The sequence below is a fragment of the Nelumbo lutea genome, chromosome 5 (assembly GCF_056320005.1).
Source record: "Nelumbo lutea isolate HS-2025 chromosome 5, American lotus-T2T, whole genome shotgun sequence".
Classification (NCBI taxonomy): Eukaryota; Viridiplantae; Streptophyta; class Magnoliopsida; order Proteales; family Nelumbonaceae; genus Nelumbo; species Nelumbo lutea.
This window is the reverse complement of record NC_142688.1, coordinates 1,906,458-1,930,005: the sequence shown is the minus strand read 5'-3', so window position 1 is coordinate 1,930,005 and position 23,548 is coordinate 1,906,458. Positions and strand designations below refer to the sequence as shown.

The window sequence follows — 23,548 nt, the reverse complement described above, 5'->3', positions numbered from 1 at the left end:
ATTAAAAAAAATTTATGTGGTTTGAAGCAATTAGTTTGTTTAAAAAACAAATAATCTTATTATTTTAATAAAATTAAAGTTGTATAAAAGACCAAAAACTTCCCGTAACCAGGTTCTCTGTCGGATCTTTAGTGTTGACGTGTCACTAAACTGTGGAACTGTGGATTCAAAGGAAAATCCCTTCGGTTAGAAACTTAGAATACTATCGTTTGTCCACGTGGATGAGCAGACGACCGTAGGAAACTTCAGTACCCGTCAATTCAAATGATCAAATCATTCATGTGATGGAGACAGGTGACCCGAGACCCAGTAGCAGTAGAAGCCTTTTCAGTAGGGCCCCCCATCAAATGAAACCAACGAATCAGGTTTCCGTTTTGCGAACAGAGGAAAGTCACACTGGATCTGTGTCAAAAAAACCCCGTCATGTCCGTTACAGAATAACTGATTTTCAAAAAAAATCCTTTTTAAGGAGCACTGGACCCGCGAAAAGCACTGACCATTAATCAGACCCGAAATAACAGCGGAGGCCTTCCGCCCAGACAACTAAGACCAAGAAGAACAAACAGCTCCATTGTCCATGGCAATTAGGGTTAGGGTTTCGTTTCTCGTTTCTACCCTCGTGTTCTCTCCTGAAAATGGTCGTTCCCCTCTGAAACCCTAATTCAACTGAAAAGGCAGGTATCTAAAGCTTACCGACACTCAGATCTTCTCTTGGGATGGAAATGGAGGGGCAGATGACGGAGGGAGGAGGGGAAGGAGAGACTATGGATAACGGGAACATCTCCAATGCCTCATCAAACAGCAAAGAGACTAGCGATGCGATCCATGAGTTGATAGATCTAATTGAGTCCCTCGGCTTGTTCCCGGATTACCGCAAAACACAGAAAAGGGAATGCCTCAACCTCGTCAGGCGGATGAAGCTGTTAATACCTCTGTTAGAAGAGATAGCCGACATTGCTTCTCCACTTCCGGACGAGGCTTCTACGTGTTTGTGCAACATAAAGAAATCGCTTCTTTCGGCAAAGAAATTGTTAAAGACTTGTCATGATGGGAGCAAAATTTATCTGGTTACAGTTTCTTTCTGTTTTCAATTTGTCATCTCAGGATGGTTTAAGTTTTTGGACACTTATTCTCGATTCCTTTTTGTGCCTCAACTTTTCTGGTTTAGGCATTCGAGAGCGAGGCGATCGTGGGTAGATTTCATTCCATTTATGACAAATTATATCAGTCTTTGGATAGCATGCCTTATAAAGAGCTGGGAATCTCAGATGAAGTGAAAGAGCAAGTAATTTCTCTTCCTTTCTTGCACGATTTTAGGCTCTTGTTTTTGCATTGTTTTATGTAGAGATTCACTTTGAAACACGCTTCAGTTTTGTGTTTATAATATATCAAATCAAAACCTTTCCTTTGATTTGGTTTTTATAGTATTATCACCGGATTGCATGATAACACAGCAACAAGGTCCAGATAGTGGATTAGGTTTTTATGTGGCTGAATGGAAAGTGCTACCAGATGATATTAGAGCCTTGCATTTCTTTCTTTCTTTTTTATTTTTTTTTTCCTGTTGAAACTTCCAGTATAACAAAAAATGGGAAGAAAGGCAAACAGAAAAACTAAGACCATTGAATGCTATCCTCATTATGACTGTTGCTCTAGTCTTCCATAAAACTAAGACCCTTTTCAGATTATCGTTTCTATTAGCTTATTTATTTTTGTTTATTTTCATTTGTCTATCTTAGCTACACTCACTTTCTTCATTAATCATAACTTCCTCTTAAACTTTTAGCATTACTATTAACCAGTTCATCTTGGCTGTTATTCTTCCTTAACAGCAACACCAGCATAAAGCCTCTGGCTCTAAAAATCTTGTAATGCAATGGAGAAAAACACCTATAATAAAGCAAGCAATCAAAAAGAAGAAAATTTTACTGTCCAAAGTACACTGAGTTTACATTTAGATTTACAAGGTTATTTGGCTATTCTCTAATCATTTAAAATTTTATTTGGTTTACCTATTATTTTTGGAGGTTAAAGTTTCAAATAGTAATTAAAAAAAAATTGAATTCTGAACATTTTATGCATTTAGAGATATATGGCATTCATGAAATAGCTTTTTCAGTGCTCTGCGATCCTAAAAAATTCCCAGTTGTTTGTTGACAAATGTAATTTTGTTTCTTTGAATAGAACAAAGACAGGCATTCATAATGGTGCAACACGAAGGCAAACTACAACTCTTTCAAGGCTGTGAAAAGTAGCTTTTTATTTTTCGAAATCTGAAATAGTGAAGACCAGTGCCATCTGACCCAACAAGAAGGTTAATATGAAATAGGAGCTCCGGCCTAGAGTAGAAATTCAAGTCTTCATCCCTGTCACAAGCCAAATTGGCCAAGGAATCGCCACCTGATTGCTTTCTCAGTAATTGTGAATGAACCGGAAGGAGAGAATCTCCAATTGATGCCAAATTTCCTCCACCAAATACCAAATGCTCCAAGGGTGTTTTAGCAGACCCCTGGTAAATATCAATTATAATTTTGGTCTGAACACACTGCCATTGTAAGAAAACCAGCTGCTTTTAGCATAAGCATGCCCATACAAAATGGCCCTACATTAGGCTACAATATTAGTAGTGAACTCCATAACTATGAGCAAAAGCCAATAGAACATTGTTATGGCTCTCTCATACAATGCATCCCCCACCACTAACTCCAGGGTTACCTCTACTAGCTCTATCAAGTATCAACATTAATCATAACTTCCATTGAGGAAGGAGTCCAAAACTTGAGCCTGTTGGATGTATGACTTGGGTTTGAATACCAAGAGAACACACTTGAGCCTGTTGGATGTGTGAAAGATATTGATTGAGAGATTTCCTTAATCCAAAGAGAAACCTTGCTAATAATTTCTGCCAAACATTTACCTTTCCCTTCCACATATCTTCTGCTATGTTCCTTCCAAATCTCCCAAAGTCTAAAACCAGGGAGGCTGCCAATAATCCACCCCCACTGAGACTTCTTATTACCAGCCACTAGCTGTCAATGTCTTACTCTACTACCAACAGAATCCTCAATGCTGATACCAATCCCAATCAGGTTAGCAAAATGACTCCAAATCTTTTGAGCTAAGATGCTGTCAATAAAGAGGTGGTGCAATGTTTCCTCCTTTGGATGTCTACAGCACGCGCATTGAGAACATAGAGGAATTCCAATATTTTTAATGTTTTGATCAATCAGGATCCTTCCTTTAATTATTCTCCAACTCCCAAAGGAAACTTTCGGTGGGATCTCCTTCGCCCAATCCAATCCATTCCTTTAATCCAGTTTCTTACTGGTTTGAATAGACAGGAAGTCAATCAACAGCTCATCCCCAAGCATTTTGTCCAACCAAAAGGATACTTTGCCTTTCCCCAATAATCACCTTGAATTCCCAACAATCTCCTCAATGTAGGAGAAATTTTCTCTCCAAGTTTTAGATCCTTTTGAATTGATACTCACTCAAAGAATAATGCTTACCCTTCAAGAACTTGGCCTTAAGAAACTTGGAACAAAAAGTATCATTGAAAAGAGAATTTCACAAGGCTTAGATTCTAAAACCTTTCTCCACCAATATATATATATATATATATATATATATAATGTCGGTAAATGGACAGCATAACTCTTTCCAAGCTATCCAGTGGTGTTTGGAATCCCCATTCAAACCAGCCACATAAAAATTATAGAACAGCTGCTCTAATCTTTTCAGTGAAATTTAGAATGAAGAAATCAAATGGTTATAAGTTGCATGAAAGGTATATAACTTGTAATTTTATGGTACTTCTGCACCAAGACTCTCTATGGTAGAACTTATTTTTCTATTCATTAACTTTGATTCAGGTCGAGCTAATGCGGGTACAACTTAAAAGAGCAAAGAGACGAACAGATACTCAAGATATAGAGCTTGCAATGGATATGATGGTTGTATTCTCTAAAAATGAAGACCAGAATGAAAACCGCAATGCAGACAGCGCCATACTAGAAAGATTGGCAATCAAGCTCGAGTTGCACACTATCTCAGATTTAAAAGCAGAAACTGCAGCTGTAAGAAAACTTGTTAAAGAAAGATCTGGGCAAAATGCAGAAAGTATTCAACATGTTATTGATCTATTGAGCAAATTTAAGCAAATTGCTGGGGTTGAAGAAAACATTCTTGATGAACCTGTTTTGCCAAGATCTTTTCAGAAGTGCCCTTCCTTGGCAATTCCTCATGAATTCCTTTGCCCCATCTCACTGGAGATCATGACAGACCCCGTTATTATAGCAACTGGACAGGTAGACTGCATGTACCCATTGGAGCCTTTAATTACCTTCAGATAACAAGTTTACAACTGAAAATAGAAATAGTTAATTATTATTGAATTAAAAACAAAATTATAAATTTAGGGAGCTATAAGCAAGATAAATTGTATTGTTTCTATAAAGCACAATAAAGGAAAAATATTTAAAAGCAACTATCAAATCAACATCACACTTTCTCCTTTTGTATATTAAGAAGGAAAATTAGCATTTTGTTTTTATTGTAATTTAAATATGTTAGGCCTAATATACCTATCTCTAGGTAAATGATTAGCATGCTCCTGAAAAATAGGTTATTTTACAAACAATTCTCATGGTATGTCTGACAATTTCCTTCTTCCTTTCTCAGACTTATGAAAGAGAAAGCATACAGAAGTGGCTGGACTCCAACCACCGGACCTGCCCAAAGACAGGGCAGATTTTATCTCATTTGTCTCTTGCACCAAACTATGCCCTCCGCAACCTTATTTTGCAGTGGTGTGAGAAGAACAATTTTGAATTGCCTAAAAAGGATGCTCCTGCTAGCTCTCAAAGCTCCTATGCTGAACAGAAGGAAGAAATCTCTTCCTTGGTTAAAAACCTGTCCTCAAGCCAACTGGATGTGCAGAGAAGGGCTGTTGCAAAAATCCGTTTGCTTTCCAAAGAGAATCCTGACAACAGAATCATGATAGCAAGTTGTGGAGGAATTCCTCCTCTAGTTCAGCTTTTATCCTATCCAGATTCCAAGATCCAAGAGCATACTGTCACAGCTCTGCTTAATCTATCAATTGATGAAGCAAACAAGAGAATCATTTCCAGAGAAGGAGCCATTCCAGCTATAGTTGAAGTACTGCAGAAGGGGACCGTCGAGGCTAAAGAGAATTCTGCAGCAGCTTTATTCAGCCTATCAATACTTGATGAGAACAAAGTGGCAATTGGATCTGCAGACGGCATTCCACCCTTGGTAGATCTCTTGCAAAATGGGACCATAAGGGGTAAAAAAGATGCTGCAACCGCACTTTTTAATTTGTCACTCAACCAAACAAATAAGGTGAAAGCCATTAAAGCGGGTATTGTAAAACCATTGCTTCAGTTAGTAGAAGATAAAAACTTGGGTATGGTTGATGAGGCCCTCTCAATCTTGTTTCTACTTGCATCTCACCCCGAAGGGAGAAGTGTGATTGGACAGCTCTCTTTCATTGAAACTCTAGTTGGAATCATCAAAGATGGGACCCCCAAGAACAAGGAATGTGCCCTTTCAGTTCTTCTTGAGTTGGGATTGAACAACTCATCATTCATTTTAGCTGCACTTCAGTACGGAGTGTATGAACATTTAGTAGAACTTGTGAAGTCTGGAACCAATAGGGCCCAAAGGAAAGCAAATTCCCTTTTGCAGCACATGAGTAGGTGTGAACAAATATGAAGTACCCAAGGATTAGATTTTCAGGATTTTCAGGTTGTTGTAGCTTGCATCTCAGGTTGAACTGCTGGTGTGGAGTCTCTACTTGTACTACATGTTGTTGGAGGTATACATCAATATCTGTTACATGTTCTTCTTCCATAGATGTATTCTATACCTACTAGGACCCAGCATTTTTCCATGTTAATATTTGTGAATCCCCACCAGGTTTATAGTATATATTTACTGGGAAAAAATGTCATACATGTGCTTACTAAAATATGTATTAAGGTATGGTGTAAAACAAGAATTCTATCAAAAGAGAGCCATATACAATGATAACTATTAATAACTGATCTATGTTGTTAAGTCGTTGTGGTGTATTCATTCTTTGGAGCTGTGGTTGTGGTTAATATCTCTATGCTTTTTTATCCCTGATATTTTTCATTTTTTCAGGCCAACACAAGATCAAGAAACCACGTCCTCATATTGAGACTGATATTTTCAAACAATTCCTTATGAGAATTCCTAATATTTATTGATACTTTCAACTAGGGTTCTTCCATCTAACAGGGATAACATCCTTCTTTCTCAAACAACTTTTATCTCCCTCATTCACCCCTTGGATCTTCAAGAACATATTATAAGCCCTTTCAATGATAATATAGGGATGCAAACTCCTATTTTTGAAAACACATTCATTATGATTCTTTCAAATTTGACAGAGGAGGAGAACAAATTTCTTCTTACTATAGGAGCCACCCAGATCCGTTCCATTATTCTCGAAATGAAATTCCACCAATCACAAATATTATTGTTGAAGTCATTGGGAATCCGAAAGGAGTCTTTAGCAATATTCCATACTTTCTTAGTAATAGGGCAGTTTATAAAAATGTGATCCGCGTCTTCTTCCTCTCCACACACCACACAAGATCCATCAATATTCATCCCTCTCAAAATTAACATTTTCTTTGTTGTCAGCTTTAGGTTGACAAGCAATAATAAGAAATATTTGTACTTTGGAGGGGTTTTCATAACCCACACTTTTTTTGAATCATTCCAATTTCTGGGGTTATTGCCATTCATAATGCAATATTCATTTTGTAGACTGATTTAATGGAAAAACTGCCCTCCGGGTTGGGTCTCCAAATTTGTTTCTCTAGCATCACTAGTCAGGATAAAAATTGCCTTAACTTTATATACCAAGATGAAATAGGGACCAAACTGCAGATTTTTGCTTTATCCCATGTGAGTCTCTCATTGTCAATCTCATTTTGATATTAATATCAACGACGGTATCTTTATTTACCTTATTAATAAGGGGACCCCATCAACCCAGCTATCTAGCCAGAATCTGGTTGTGTTACTATTGCCAATGATAACACCAATACCATGTTTAATAAGGTCTCTAGATGAAAGAATGCCTTTCCATGCCCAAGAATAACCCTTCTTGTTGTCTAGGTCCCAAAAATCCTTCTTCCTTAGGTATTTCTGTCTTACAACCTAGACCTAGAGATTGTCCTCTTCATTCAAAATTCTCCAGCCAAGTTTGGCCAAGTTAGCCTAGTTTGTCCAACAAAGATTCCTTAGTCTCATACCTCCCAATCCCGACCCAAGTATAATTCAGACACATAATGCAGACCCGAACCTTATATAATTGGGTCGGTTCAGTTCAGATCTAGTGGGTCTACCCAACCTGTTGACAGTCCTATAGGTCCTATACAAAGTATTATTTAGGAAGAAACAAGCAAGGTTTGAACTATGATTATGTTCAGCCATGTTGTTTTGGGAGAGGGGAGAGCAAAAGAGGGGAAAAGAAGCAAAGTGGAAACAAATATGTAGAGTGTAAAACTGTAGATACAAGGTTTAGAAATACCATATACAACGTTTTGCACTGAACGTATTTATATTTGCACTCTTCCCAAACTGTACAAAGACATATGCTGTCATTTTTCATGAACCGAGCACATTTGTATTTGCATTCTTTCCAAATAGAGCCTTGGATTGTTTGCAATGCAAATCTGAACTAGATACCAATTTTGCTCCTAGTTCAATTTTGCATCTGTTTGTTTGTAACTATGATTTGTACTCTTACTTGATAGAAAATTGGTACTTTTTATCTTGTTTGCACTCACTGGCAGTATAAATTTTGTTTCCCAAAAAAACTGATGCAAATTTTACATTACCCTCCTACCTGAATTCTCATATAAGGTGGGGACTATATCATCTTGCTTCCTACCTCACTCCAAACAAATAACCCTCCTCCTACCTCCATTCTCTTTCATATAAGGCGGGGACCACATTGTTGTAATTTCTGTTTTACTTATCACAAACTAATAAGGTAAAAGGCAAGTTTGAACAAAAGCAAACCAGAACTTACACTCAGGCACACAAAACACAAAACACAAAAACAACCATAAACGGAAAACTCTCATTCAATGGCCCAATGACCTGGTCAGTTGAACCATTAATATGTTTGAACCAATCAACAAGTCATGAGTTAAAAATTTATTCTTATTTCTTTTTTTTTTTGTAATTTTAGCTATTTCTATCATTAATAACAATAATTTTCATTTAATATGATGAATAAAAAATATTAGAGACATGCCCGACTCTTAAGCAATTTTTCTGTAAGTATCCATATTTTATGTATATTTATTTTTTATTTTATTGTTCAATTTATGATATCGCAAGTTGACTAATTTGACCAGGATGATTTAACCACTGACCCATCACCCAAATGGAAAAGCAATTCCATTTTGGGATGTTAAATCATGGCCAAAAGGGGTATAAGTCATACAATATTATTTTCTTTTTCTTGGATATTGATTCAAATGATGCTATTACAAAGTGGCAACTACCCAGCATTAGACTCTTAACTCGGAAAGATGTGTTGCATAAAAAAACTGACCCAATCAAACAACAGTCCCACCCTTCGGAAACTTTCCCTTTCGACTCTTCCCAGGAATATTAACTCTTTTAATCCTATTTGGCCAGAAGAATACGACAATGATCTAACCATATGAATTTCGCAATTTGCAGACAATAGATTCATTCTATTCCAACATACGTTTGGTTTGCTCATTCATCAATATATAAGAAGAAACGCCTCTAGGCTGGGCTCGGCTATTGCCAATCATGAAGATAAGCTATATTGATTACTAAATTGTTGGCATGCAAAGAAGGCAAGCATTACTATTGACAACAATACAAAGCAAATAAACCAATAAATGCCCAACTAAAAACCCAAAATATCCTCATTTCTACTCCCTCCCCAGACCACATTGGCGGGAGCCATTATTTATTTTGGTTGCATGCCCATTGAAATGGTTGCATTCTTGCCCAACCCATCAGAATTGGCACAAAGACGTACACAGATTTCGCGGATCTGACACATTATAAACCTACACCCATGTAATGTGATGTCAGAGTGAAGAGTCAGTTGTCATAGTTGCGCAATACCCAGTCATTTTTGAACATGAGCATTGCATAAAATTTACAACAGATGACAATTGAGGTGAACAATACATAATTAGAAGTCACATGAACAAACGAGACAGTGATTGATGGCGTGCCTCCTTTACCACCTCCTGTTGTCCCAAATTAGATTGAGAATGATGTTTTACCTCTACTGCCTTGCAATTGTTATTCAAAAAAACTAGACAATGGTTGACGGTATTTCTCCTTGCTTACCACTGCCTGGTTCTTTTCCTGTTCCTTCTGGAGTGCCTCCTGTTGTTCAAGACCGGATGATGGAAAACATTTTGCCATGTTTTCCTTGGTAGCTTCACAATGATCTTCTTCCTTCTTTTCAGAATCCTTACAGTGCTTTTCTTTCTCCTTAGCCACCTCATGATGTCTTTTCTTCTCCTTGGAAGCCTTCTGATGGCTTTTCTCCTTCTTTTGCTGTATTTCCTTGCCCTCCTTGGCTACCTCCTTATGATAATTGACTTTTTCCTTATCCACCCCACCATGCCTTCTTCCCTTCTTAGAGGCTGCCTCATGGCAATATTTTTCCTTGGTAGCCTTCTGACAGCTTTTCTCCTTTTTATGTATTTCCTTACCCTCCTTGGCTACCTCCTTATGATAATTGCCTTTTTCCTTACCCACCCCACCATGCCCTCTTCCCTTCTTAGAGGCTGCCTCATGGTAATCTTTATCCTTGGCCTCTTCCTGCCAATGCTTTTCCTTCTTCATCAACTCCTGTGGGTGTTTTTTCTTCACCAACTCCTCATCAACTGTCCTCAGCTCTTGGACAACCCCACTGCTCATTGTGTCCATGATGACTTTGCCAAGCACAAATCTCACCTCATTACGATCTCCCTTCCCAAGCAACTTGTAATTGATCTCTAGACTCTCCCTTTCCCTTGTATAAGATTCAATATCTTCCTTCAGTACACTGAAAAGTTCAGCAACATGTCTGCCTACTGACTTGGATATAAAAACCTGAAATAGCACACATCACTAATTGTATCAAATACAATTCTAGATAAATAATAGCAATTCTTGATATAAAAACCTGAAATAGCGTACATCACTAATTGCATCAAATACAACTCTAGATAAATAATAGCAATACTTGAAGTGATACTAACAATTAAAACAAGGGTGTCCGTGCAAGTGAATGTCTTTACATGTGTGAGCAAGGATAATCAAAGTTAGTCTTGGAGTTAGCACCTCCTTGCCTGCATAGTTCAAAGGGTGTATACATGCATAGTGGTTTTTAGCTGCCAGTTCACAAATATATCTGGTATATAGGTGAAAATCAAACTGATTGGGTAGTCCCAATATCTGCTTTCTTATACTTTTTTTATATGAGCATCACAAGTAATGCTGAACAGCCAGAAAATAATCAAGTAAAATTACAATGCTAAGTAAAATTATTAACATATAAAAAATAAAATTCTCATGATGCGTATAAGTGGAAAGATGAGAAGATAACACAGAAGGGGCCAACAACCTTGAATGCAACACGCGCCTACATGTGAGGCAAGAACGCGCGTGCACACACACACACACACACAGAGTAAATCTTCCTTCCAATGATCCAATCCAAGCTCAATTGGAGTCGATGCAACCAAACGTATGAAAGCTAAGCAAGTAAGACTCCAGTTAGGCTTGGGTTGAGCACTCCAGCTTGATTCTTGGGTTCAAATTGATGAGATTGGGTTTTGGTTGCCCTCTAATTGAACCAACCAATCTTATTTGCACCCTACTTATAAACCATATCAAAGTTGGGAAGATCCTAAGCTCAACCAGGATAAAGGCCATAAAGTTTAGTGTCTACAAAGTTTAGATAAAAAATATAGTTAAAAGTGGCCAACTGGGTACGGACTTACCAAACCAGGACATGGGGAAAGTGGGTATCTATCCATTGATTTAAGAAGACTTTCAGTCCCAGTCAAAGCATCAATAGAAGATATTATCAATGATGCTAAATAACTGACTTCTTCTGCAAGCATGTCATCTGACTTAGTTGCACCAGCATCTGAAATCTCAGGTACAAAATGAATGTGCATTTGAGCATTTTCTCTTGCAAATTTCACAGCTTCTCTCCAATCTCCATGATATAGAAGCAACGAAAATGTCCAGACTACAAGAGCATCTTGTCGATTATTTACTAGTGCAAGGTGAAATGCCAGTAACCCAACCCTGTTCAGAGTCACACGAACCAAAAAGATTATCATCCACCAAAACCTAGAATTGTTCAGACAAATCATCTATATCTCTGGATTTATACATATCTCCCCTGCTAGTTTCATGTTCAAAATGACTGGCATTGCTAGAAATATTCTAAGTTACAACAAAAAGGGCTGCATGTCCCTTGAAACCAAGCAAGATTTTGACTTCTTCTAACTTGGAGTTTCCCATGCAAACAATTAGGAAAGCAAATCTTTAAAGATAGTTTATATGAGGGGTGCAAGTCAGGTGCCTGAGTTGATGAATTTACACTGCATTCAGGTCAGGCCCATTCAAAATTTAACAAATTCCCAACCCAAGCCCGCTGAAGTTGCACCCCTAGTTATATAGTTTTTTTTTTTTTGATAAACATTAACTCTTCAATCAGTAAAAACTATCTTACCACAGGATGCAGTCAGATGGCCGGTCACAGGCAAGTAAGTTATCCATGTTAAGAAATAATCTCTGAAAAAAAAAAGGCAATCAACAATAAGGGCAAAAAAGGGATGAAAAATGAAACAATACTACAGCTGGATGATGTAACACTACATAACAGCTCAGATAAACAAATTCCTGGAATATTCACACAAGTTTCCATCAATCAAGAGTCAGGACACCTAATATGAGGGACATCCCAAGCCCTTGCAATGTAACTTATCTCTTTTACATGTCTTGATTCTTGAAAAATCATGTTAGCTACTTATTAAGAAATATTTTTTACATGCATGAATGTAGTTTAGTTTGTCCACTAAGCTTACCATCAACATAGTGGAATCCTGAGCACCTTGATTATTGCCCTGTTTAGCTAGGTATGCTGCCTGTATTCAACATGATTTTTCAACCAAATAAACTTATTATGATAAAAAATGTAAAAGGTATGGCATTAGTTCAACAACCACGCACCTGAAAGGGAAGCAAGATATCAAGAAGTTTGAATCTCTTCAGTAAATGGAGGGAGGACTTAGCAGCTCCATAAGACAGCATAAAGTTCATTTCCATCATCAACCTTGACTAAAAAATTAATGGAAATATTTCATTACAAGCCTAAAGAAGTTTATATACAGAGCATAAAGGATATCCAAATGGTCCAAAAGAAGAGCCTCCAAGCATACCTTATCCAAACTCATCACAGATGAGGAAAGATTTTTTATTGCTTCAGCAGTCTCCTCAGAAAATGAAAAGTGAAGGCGAGCTGCAATTCTTAAGCCCCGCAAAATTCTTGCTACATGCCAGAATTGACATATTGATGTTCAAGTTAAACCTTGTTAAAAACTATATGCATCGATCTCCAAATGTCAAAGATGAATGACAGACCTATAACAGAAAATAGAGAAACCTACCACAATCCTCTTGGAATGACAGCTGGGCTGGGGTTATGGTTCGCACCTATGTATATATCAAGTTAACAATATAAATCAACCATAAAAGCTTAAATATCCTTCAGATAACAAGAAAACTTAAATTTTTCTTCTAACAAAATAAAATAAAATAAAACACCTTGCAGGTCCTCAAATCTTGCATCCCATTGGCATAGTCGTAGATTGTATTCACAAATGGGTCAAAGAATAAACTGCTTCCATAAACACATGAATAGAAATATTCAGTAATCGGTATCAAAGAAAAGATAATAAAAATCATATTCAAATGATGAATATTAACTTCATTGCAGGGAAATGGAAAGTTAGCATGTAACATGTAATATAACAACATTTCTATAAGGTTTCAAGTTTCTATTTCAGTGCAAACTTCAATTTAGATAGAGACAAATAGTTTATGGAGGTTTATGGAAGCTCAGACCCACAGAAACATTGTATATATAAAAAAAGCATGAACTATGGGAACACTATGACTATGTAGGAAAGCCATGAAAAGCTTTAGAAAATGACATAAAAAGCTTCACTAGATCCTGCCGGTGTTTCACAAAAACCTTTTGTTGTTTTTACTTAAAGAATTGATATGTCAAAGTGGAATTTATTTGGTTTTCTTAGATGCTTAGAACCATGGGTTGATAGTTGATATGACCAAAATGCACAACAGAAGAAACCATACTACGTGAATAAGCAGGTATACCTGTTAATAGTAAAGTCCCTGTGCATGCAATTCCTCCAACGAATGAAGTCTTTTTCATCACAACTAGTTGACATTTGAGAGAAAAGAACTGTTTCATTTTCTTTAACATGCTCACCCACTGTCTCAAAACTAGATATCTTATACAGGTATACAAGTAAATCAATATATCAGTGCCATATATCAAAAACAAAAGTATTAAAAAAACCATAGTAAACAAACTAGGTGGAAACAGAAACAAACCTCAATAACAGAACCTTGGACATGGACCAGACATATAGGAAATCGTCGTCCAACAATTCTGGCACGATGAAATTGTTTCCGTATCTACAAAGAAAAATGCACCCCCTGTATCAAATTTTGAAGTTACACAAAATATAGGGAGGAGATGAACAAATTTAACAATATATAAACCTGTTTAAGAGTAGCTGTGGTGATCACATCAAAATCCTTGGGTATTCTCCTTAGGAGTAAATCCCTCACACACCCACCCACTAGATAGGCTTCAAATCCTGAATGTTAACCACTAATTAGGGCAGACCTTCCAAGTAGGATTATAAATAATGGCAGCACGCAATTAGGAAGAGAATAATGATACTAAAAACTCCATTTCAGTGAAGAATATGCATTTTCCACATTAAAAATCCTGCATACTTCATCACATCATATGGAAAAATATTTTACAATTGAATATAATGTCCATAAAGAAGGAAAATATAGGGCATAGTCATCTAACAAACAGCAATGAAGATTTGTCAGTGAAAAAAAAAGGATCAAATAAACTAAAATATGAATTTTGATTGACAATTTGAATTAAGCGTTTCCTTGAACATTGTCCTTGTTTAAAGTGACCCCTCGACACCTATAAGCTTTGAAATTTCCTTCTTCATCAGGGAGGCACAAAACTTAACAGGTAGCTTCTGGCTGTGAATTCTAGTCTTAATTAAACACAATGTAATAGAGTACGAGACCAGCATAATATATGACCACTGTGAAGAAGATGATTCAGACCCCACGGTTTCATACTGAGAGAGTGTTTGTCGAGGGTACTTCAATTAAGCAGCATTCTTTAAACATGATAAACAATGAGAATGACTTGTAACCATAGAGAGGATCAGACAATGAAACAGGAAATAACCTTTGCTTTGAAGAATTTTCAGAACTGTCCACGTCGATGTTGAAATCATGGACCTTTTTATCCCTAAAATCCTGGAATACACTGCTTTCGATGTTGAAATGTCAAATATACCTACGTTATAAGTTTATAACAATTACGAAACGTGAAAAGGAGGGCAGAGCCTGAAGGGATACAGAACTCTCTTCTTGTTCAACAATTTATGGGGATCTCCAATGTAATAATAAACAAAAGAATTTGAGATGTGACTACGACGATTACTGTTCTCAGCTCTTGCATCAGAAGCAACTCCCCCGTAAAGCCGAGCCTTTGCCCCTTCTCCGGCCAATATGTGATTCGATTTCTAATGGACAACAGAATCAAACGGAGATAAATTGATAAAGCGTTCGAAGAAATGCTCCAACTAGACATGGCATCAGGGGGAACAAGTATATACCTGTACGTTGGAGAGCAAGATTCGTATGCAGTAGAGGAATTTACTGCTCCTTGACGGAATCGCCATGGACCCAATAACACGGGACTCATGGCCTGAACGTTGCAAAGAGCGCCATTTTAAGAGAAGTTTTGTATTTATTTTCGTCGGGGTCGGCTGGGAGTGGAGGGATGGGAGGGGCCGATTGTAATAGACCTCCCCGTAGCCCAAAATGTTGAAATCGTGAAACGAGTAGGGTGCTTGCGTCTTGCGAGTTGCGACCAATGCGTTTCACGAGCGTTTCGTTTCACCGATTTAAGGTTGTGTTTGGTAATCATTCGTGCTTCAACATGCAATATTTTGAATTGAAACACCCCGTAATAGGGATTTCCATGCCGAGGGTTATATGACTGTTTTAACTCAAAACGTTTTGTGATGCTGATGTGGTGGTGTTTATACTTAAATTGCCAATATTACTAGGAGCTGTTTGGTAACATTGACATTTCAAGTATAAATAATAATAATACATTATACATCAATGCTATATAGGCGTTTATGAGTTTAGGCTTCGTTTGGTTTGTGGGAAGATTTGAGTGGGACGGGAAAAGATGGGATGGGATGGGATGAGGAAGTGTAAAAATTTACACTTCCATTGTTTGGTTTTATATATGGGAAAATAATGGGAAAAGTACTATTCATCACCTCCTACCTTCATACAGTCCCATCAAAGACAGTAGTTTGGACTAATAGGTAGCAACAGACCGTTCAGACTAAAGAGAAACCTAATTTTCCTATTTGGAAGAAGAAGAAAAGGGATGAAGGGGAGTGACTGTTCATCATCTCCTACCTTCTGACTAACAAGTAGCAGCAGACCGAACCTCCATCTCTCTCCATTTCTAAATCTTACTCGCATATTCCTCTCCTTCTCCCTCCATCCTCTTCTCCATTCGTTAGTCTTCTGTCAAATGTCTCTGTTGGCAGTGAGGAAACGTGTCTGTCACCGAACCAGCTCTTGCTCTTGGGTTCTAATGGGGAAGGGGAGGTAGCAGATCGTCGATGGTAACGGGGAAGGCATTGGTTTGCTCCCTCTGTTCGTCATCGCTGGTTGCCTCCTTACCATGTGATTTTTCAAAATTTTCCATTAGGATCGCATGATTTTGGTGCAACCCCAAATCCATGATTTTGATATCTGACATCCCACGTTTTTCTCATCCCATCCCTCTCTTTTCCTCAAAATAAATGAAAGAAAATAAATATTTTTGGAATATTCCCCTTTTCTCATCCCCATCCCACAAACCAAACAGAGCCTTAACAAACAATTTTCTATTTGATTGGTGATGTTGTCCAAACCAAGCTAGAGTCGAGGCAGATATAAAACAGATGATCTTACCAACTTAGATGAGCCAATGTGAAAGAACAAGGTGGTGCATGGAGCTGAATTTGCAACAAAGCTATGCCAGAGGTCCCGAGAATGAAGTCTCTAAGACAGGCATTACAACGCTCAAGTTAGTAAAAAGTGGCCAGGCCGAGTTGTGGATGACAATCAGGTTCAGACAAAATAGATAAAATAGAGGAGTATGAGAACTAAAAGATTAGAAAGCGGGAGATACTGGAGAGAGATTAGCCCCACTATACCTCGTGTCTCTTCCATGAAGAGGCCGAGGCCATTGAACTTCGGAGGGTCCGTGCAAGGGACTTGTTAATTTTGGAAATGGTGGAATAATTTGTTCCATTATTACCAAGTGTGCATTAAATTTTTATTTAGAAACAAATTCATGGTGATCCTAACTCGAGTCTTAGTAGTAAGAAAATTTGGAGACTCATATGATGGAAAATGCCAAAAAAGGGTGCTGCTAATATCAAGTTTGATGATTTGCTAAATGATAATGGTTTGTGTTCATTGCTTGCATTGCTAAAAATTATTACAGGGTTGTTAAAGCCTATTTTATAGGCTTGACCACAATTAATGTTGTTGAAGTTTGAGCTGCATGGAAAGCTCATAATTTAGGAATCATCCCATCAACTTTGAAAAAGGAGTTGTTCCTTGTGATCTCATGTCTAAATAAGCATATTGAAGTTTTGTGGAGATTGAAAATTGATGGAAACTGGCTGATCTTTTGGGAATGTGGAGTGTCCTATTTTCATGCTTTTAGGGAAGCAAATCAAGATGTGGATTGGATGGCGCATGAAGATCTCCCTTCTTCTGGTTGTTTTCTCCCTCTCAATGTTTTTCTCTAGAGTGTATTTGTAAGAGTGCTGTTCGGGGCCGAGCTACCCCCCTCCCTCATCTTGTGTGGTTCTTCCAAATTTCAACAAAAAAAAAAAAAGACTTTTCTAATATTATCCATGTGTTTACAAATCAAGCCCCAATATGTCTCTTAAATTCACTTTGTTGATATTATTTGCATTTTGAATACTTAGAACTTTTTACTTTGAATATCAGTACTCTTGATTTTCAACTAAACTCTCTTTATTTAGGGAGTGTTAATGTAGATGAGAAATTGGGTGGTGTATTTTCATCCACACCACACCCCAACAGAATAGTTGTTCAGCACCATGGACAAAATGTGTGTATTGATCCATACCACACCTTAATGGGTGTTTTGCAAGTGTGGCACATTTATGTCCATATCTTGTGTTTGATTCCATGCATCTCAAGTACAACATGTGAGATTATCAATGCCATTAATCATTAAAATACAATATTTTATTTTTTAGTAATATATATAATGGAAAATATTAATAAAATACAGAAAAAAAATAATATTAATAATAATTAAGAATACTAACAATAATATTTAATAACAAATAATGATATTAATATCAACTAAAATTAGTAATAATTATTAATATTAATAATTCATGATTAATAAAATAATATTAACAATAATTAACAATATTAATAATAATATTTATAATATTTGATAATAATTAATAATATTATTACTAATTACTAATAATTAACCATGATTAATAATATTCAAAACTTATTAATTAATAAAAATATTATTAATAATATTACTAATATTGTTTTATGAAGTTATTGATAATTTGAGACTACTACTATTTATTTATGTAAAATAATAAATAATAAAATATATATTTATCCAATTAAATGTTATTACTTTTTTCATTGTTTTCAAAATCGAACTGGATCAGACGGTCGAACCGGAAAAATTGGAAACCAGACCGGTTCTGTTTTTCGCCAAAATTGGATTTTGGCCAAAAAAAATGTTGATTTGGTCAACAAACTACTGACTTTGGCGATTGAACCGTTTGAACCATTTTTTATTTTTTTTATTTTTTTGTCAAAACGGGCTGACCGTTTGATTTGAATGATCAAACCAAAAAAATTGGGACCGGTTCCGTTTTTCCTCAAAACCGGATTTTGGCCATAAAACGTTGATTTGGTCAGCAAACCCTTGACCCGGGCAATTGAATTGTCAAGGTTCTATCGACGTATCGAGCGAATCCATACCTTTTTTTTTACTTTTTTTTCAGAACTAGTTCAATGGGCCGGTTTAGGGCTCCTCCACCCCCTGAACTAGTCAGACCCTCAATACACCCACTCTAGGGGCATATTGGAGAGGTCCTAGAATGATATGTATCATCCAATATGGGCTGATATGTGTCAACACTTTGAACCTTGCTTGAACTGTTCAACGGTTTTGACCATTTTTTTCTATCAAAACGGGTCGACCACTCGGTTCGAATAGTCGAACAAAAAAAAACTAAGAATCAGTAAGGTGACCGGTTCTGTTTTTTGCCAAAACTGAATTTTGGCCAAAAAACATTAATTTGGTCAGCAAACCGTTGACCCAAGCAGTTGAACCGTTCAAACCGTTCAATATATTGACACAAGATAAGAGTGGTTCAATCCCAGATAAACATCTGTGATAAAAAAAAATCCAAATGAGCATCTATTCAAATAGTTGATGACCAGATGTTCAATGAAGTAGGGTAACTTTGATTGGTGTTGGCCACCTTCTTCCGGCGGCAAGGCTGAATGATGGGAGAGTATGAGCTACAATGGTTTCCTCAAAAAAAGAGCCACAACAATAATATTTAGGAAGAAGTACTGATCAACCCAGCTCAGAATTTACTAGCCACGAAGTACAGGGGGAATGCATCTGACCGTGAATTGATGCCAAATTCACGGGCAGGATGTGGTTTATAGGGGGGAAGTATTAGGATGGAATAATGATGCGAAGTAGGGAATCAATGGCTTTAGAGTTTTTTACCGCCGCGTGGAGCATTCCATAACTCTTATCCGTGGAAGAGATTTTGCGATATAGTGTAGACTATTCCACGAGATATTGTGATTCGCCACACCATACTAAACGGAATGATGAAAATGACTGTAGTGTGTTTTGGAACACAATATATCGTGGATAACCACGACACCGAACACCACCTTAATTTTCAGTCTTGACAATTATAAGGGATAAAGCCACATTGCAATTTAACATTTAAATCATACCAACCCAACCATTTATTAAGTAGTCTCGGTTGCAACTGAGGCTATTTAACAATGCCTTGCCATTAGGTCCAATTGAAATCTGCACAGTTTTCCCATGTGTTCAGACTGAGAGTCCTCGTTTGCAACCAAAAGATGTCAAATTCAAGCGTTACCGAGTCTGATAGTCTCTCAGAAACATTCAACCACCACTCACATGGTTCCTCCCCTGTTGATTCCTTCATTGATGTGATTTCATCATCTGAGCTCACAAACATGAACATTGCTGATTCAAGTAACACAGGCGTGCAACATCATCCCATTGTCCAAGAATGTAACAAGTTAATCCCCATGGATATGGTATCTACCTGAAATAGTGGTGTCGTGTTTAAAAGTTCAACAGGGGTGGATCGGGCTTCTTTGGTAATTGATAATCTGGTTAAGGAAAGCAACTTCCCCAAAAGGGGAGACTCTTGCAAGCTGTAATAGAAGCAGGACCACTGCTTCCAACACTTACCGTGGCAGGTCCTCCACCTCAATGGCGAAATACTCCCCATCTTCAGCCCTTAAATATCCCACCTGTTTCCATTAAAGGGTGTGATCCTCGAACAATTAATCGGGCTTCGGATGCCAACCCAAATTACAATGTTCAAACTTCTTTCAGTTCTTCATCGGTGAATATAACAAATTCCGGCAACACTAGAAAGGAGAGGGTGAGAGGAATTACAAAGAAATCATGCACAAGAAAAAGAAATTTTTAGGAAAAGATGTTAAGGAAAGGGCAATAACAGCTGTTAACTATTTGCAAAAGTTAGGATTCTAAATCATGTTTAGGTATAGGTGGCATTGTTTTATTGGGTTAGTAGAGAGGATTGTAGAATTGAGTTAGTAGGAAATCGAGACTGCACATGTAAGAGTTATTTTGACTAGAAACACCAATTTAATGTTTCTAGAAAGAGTTTTTCACACATGCATTTTTAAGGTATGCTTATTTCAACCATTAATAGCCTCAAATAACAAATTTATGCCAATCTATACTAATCAACCCAAACATTTCACGTAGAAATAGCAATGGCACCAAACACAACCCAAGAAACATTTATTTTTAAATTTCTCCATTGAATGAGAACACATATAATAGGGTGGTGTACATAAAACATAAACAGTTCATTTAAATGTTTTAGGTAACAATGCCAATGCCAATGCCAATGCCAAATACAATATTGTTCAAAACGCTTGTTTAATGCCTAACCAACATAAGTACCAACCAAACAAGTTATGTCAAAATAACTGTGTTGGTGTTTTAACATTAAATGCCATTGCCTGTCTAAATGTTGTAATTATATTCTCCCATATGGGGGAATGGCCATTCCAGCCTCCGGGAATGAGATTTCCATTTTATAGTTTGTCAAAAAGTAAGAAGTCCTGACAAAAATAAATCCCTAGAGCCTAATCACCCAACCCTAACATTAATAAAATATTAGTAAATGATAAAAATGTTATTAAAGAAGATAGGATGCATGTCCCCTTCGTTTGTTAGTTGTTTGTTTTTGGTTTCCATTGACCAAGAATTCCATGTTCTTTTTTCAAATTTATGTGGGGCCAGGAAAAGTTTATTTTACCTTTTTAATAATGGATTTTTATGGTTAAAATGGTCATTGCCTTATTTACATGAGAAATAAAAGAATATGGGTAAATATACTTACCCGGGTAAGTGTTTCCCTGGAAAAACTTACCCGGGTAAGCAACTTATTGAAAAGCGAATGGGGCCTTAGTACAAACCACCATAATCAAATAAGAAATTAGCTATTGAACTCAAAATGCAGGCCATCCTAGCATCGATATAATAGCATTTCAAGTCCAAATGACAATGGAACCAAACAACACATTAGGTTGCGTTTGGAAATAATGCAAATATGTAAAATGTAAAATGGTTCATATAAATTGCAAAATTGGGTTAGTTTTGCACTAGCAATTTTACTTTTTTACCTAATAGATTTTTAGCTGTAATGGATGCAACACTAATTCTAAAGCATATGCCTTATTTTATCAAAAACCCACTTGAATGCAAATTTACTTCTTTTTTATTGATGTACTTTTACATCTTAGTATCAATGTAAATATGCATTGGTTTGTCATTTGTCAATGCAAAAATGCATTGTTGCCAAACACAGGCAAAAGTGAACCAGAGTGCAAATTTACCCTGAACTAGGATTTACACTCTATTTGCATCATTTCCAAACGCAGACTTAGTGATAGATCATGATAAATATGCAAGTAATTGTACATGTCATTCTCATGTTGGTGGATAATATCATGGGGATGATGTTCCCAATGCTTGCTTGTAGTGTCTTGTGGGTAGGAGATCCAAGTTCATATCATGATAGCCTCTTGTTTGCAAAGTTTACATACTTTCCACGAGAGGGATGGAGAAAATGAGAGGTAGGGCTGTTCACGGGTCGGGTTGGGTCGGTTTACTAAGATTTTTCCAACCGACCCAATATGGTCGGGTTACCTGAAATTGAAACCGAAATTGACCCTATGTTAAGCAAAACCAACCTGGTCAGTTTGAGTCGGGTTGGGTCAGTTTCGGCTCTAAGTTCAACCATGATAATAAATTGAAATTTCAATTTTTTTATTCTTGAGAGTCAAATTGTATTAGAGTTCAATAGCTAAGGGGCTAAGGGGGGCGGGCCAAATTAGAATAGAAGTTATCAAGAAAATAGAAAGTCAAACTATATTACATAAAGAATACTGAAATTTGTATATTTCAAGAAACCTTATAATCTAAGTAAAAAAATGACACCTAATTCTAATGGTAATCAGTTGCCTATTTGGTGTAAAAGACCATAGAAACTAGGATCCTTTGATTCTTTTCTTTAAACTTTTCCAAAAAAATTCCTTGTCTATTTCTTACAATACTTGCCATTAATGCCATTCCTAACTAGAAGACTAGAAATTAAGTTAGGTTGTAACTAGGATAGAGACAATTTAGTTAAGTAGGAAATAAGTAGGTTGTAACTACTAACTACTAAGTCGGGTCGGTTCAGGTCGATTTCGGTTTTCACACATGAAAACCAAAGCCGACCCGAACCATTGGTTTATGATTTTTTACAACCCGAAACTCACTGTTGTTGAAGAATGGGTCTTCTTATGAACAACCTTAATGAGAGGTTTAAAATTGTTCATTGATTTGGTTTGCAAATATGGTTTGTATTCTTAACTAATACAAATTTTAGAAAAGTACGGAAGGCCCAAAGCAGATTTCCGAATTCCACTGCAGATCTATAAACATTCAAAATGTCAAAAATCCCCCACTTTATACACCAATGCCCGTGAATTGGCAACAATTCCTAGCTAGCACCTACCCCAATTGTATTTTGGGCCTAAAAATTCTGACTTGGGCTGAACCATCATTCTCCCTACAAATTTCTATTTTTTTGACTCATCTGTATAAATTGGCAATGTAGATTTTACATTTGAGTGATTAATATAATTTAGGAAATAAATTAATTTCAAAATTGAAATTGGGAGGGCTTGGGGCAGTGATTGATGGAGAGAAATTTTGAAAAATAAATATTTTGGTTAAAGGTAGCATGGGTATTTAGACATTCTAGTGACTCTTGTTAGAGGATTCTTACATAGGGGGTCTACTTGAAACTATGCCAGAAAGTTCATAGGATGTGATTTCAATTACTGAACTTTAAGGGGGGGTTTCAATTACCCTTTTAAGAGAATGGCTTTGAGTAGTCTTCTTCTTCTTCCCTTTTTTCAAAAGAAGATTAACATGTAACATCCATAAAACATAAATAAAGGGTCATGTGACATAGCAAGCCAAGGTTTTTAAAATCGAACTGGACAATGAACTGATAGGGGTCCGGTTTTTGGATTGAACGGTCCGACTTTTTGAATCAAACAAATGGCTCATTCTAACAAAAAAGTAAAAATCAGCCAAACAGTTGAATAATTCAACTGCCTATGTCAGCAGTTTGTTGACCAAATCAATAGTTTTTGAATAAAATAAAACCGATCACCTGATTGATTTTCGATTTGTTCTGATCCGACCATCCCACCCCATCATGTAGCAAGC

At 36.8% G+C, this 23,548-nt stretch overlaps 2 protein-coding genes across 7 annotated transcripts; one reads left to right on the top strand and one right to left on the bottom strand.

Moving 5' to 3' along the window:
* The first annotated feature begins 365 nt into the window (after nucleotides 1-365).
* PUB15 (Plant U-Box 15) lies at nucleotides 366-6,078 on the top strand. The gene is made up of 4 exons (XM_088945260.1): nucleotides 366-1,067; nucleotides 1,169-1,285; nucleotides 3,873-4,307; nucleotides 4,681-6,078. The coding sequence occupies exons 1-4, from the start codon at nucleotides 717-719 to the stop codon at nucleotides 5,731-5,733; spliced, it is 1,956 nt and encodes a 651-aa protein (XP_088801386.1). The 5' UTR covers nucleotides 366-716; the 3' UTR covers nucleotides 5,734-6,078.
* A 2,760-nt stretch (nucleotides 6,079-8,838) lies between these two features.
* On the bottom strand, nucleotides 8,839-15,429 carry LOC148849777 (uncharacterized). Of its 6 annotated transcripts, none has more exons than XM_088945253.1 (14): nucleotides 15,027-15,429; nucleotides 14,852-14,933; nucleotides 14,594-14,704; nucleotides 13,870-13,967; nucleotides 13,699-13,782; nucleotides 13,459-13,595; nucleotides 12,886-12,958; nucleotides 12,729-12,774; nucleotides 12,501-12,610; nucleotides 12,292-12,399; nucleotides 12,147-12,206; nucleotides 11,792-11,853; nucleotides 11,049-11,361; nucleotides 8,839-10,155 (listed from the first exon to the last, which is right to left on the bottom strand). In XM_088945253.1, the coding sequence occupies exons 1-14, from the start codon at nucleotides 15,090-15,092 to the stop codon at nucleotides 9,355-9,357; spliced, it is 2,151 nt and encodes a 716-aa protein (XP_088801379.1). In that variant the 5' UTR covers nucleotides 15,093-15,429; the 3' UTR covers nucleotides 8,839-9,354. The 6 variants fall into 6 exon arrangements, with proteins under 6 accessions (XP_088801379.1, XP_088801384.1, XP_088801381.1 ...); XM_088945258.1 differs by having other exon boundaries at nucleotides 13,459-13,587; nucleotides 15,027-15,290; XM_088945255.1 differs by having other exon boundaries at nucleotides 12,886-12,961; nucleotides 15,027-15,287.
* Nucleotides 15,430-23,548: the final 8,119 nt, after the last annotated feature.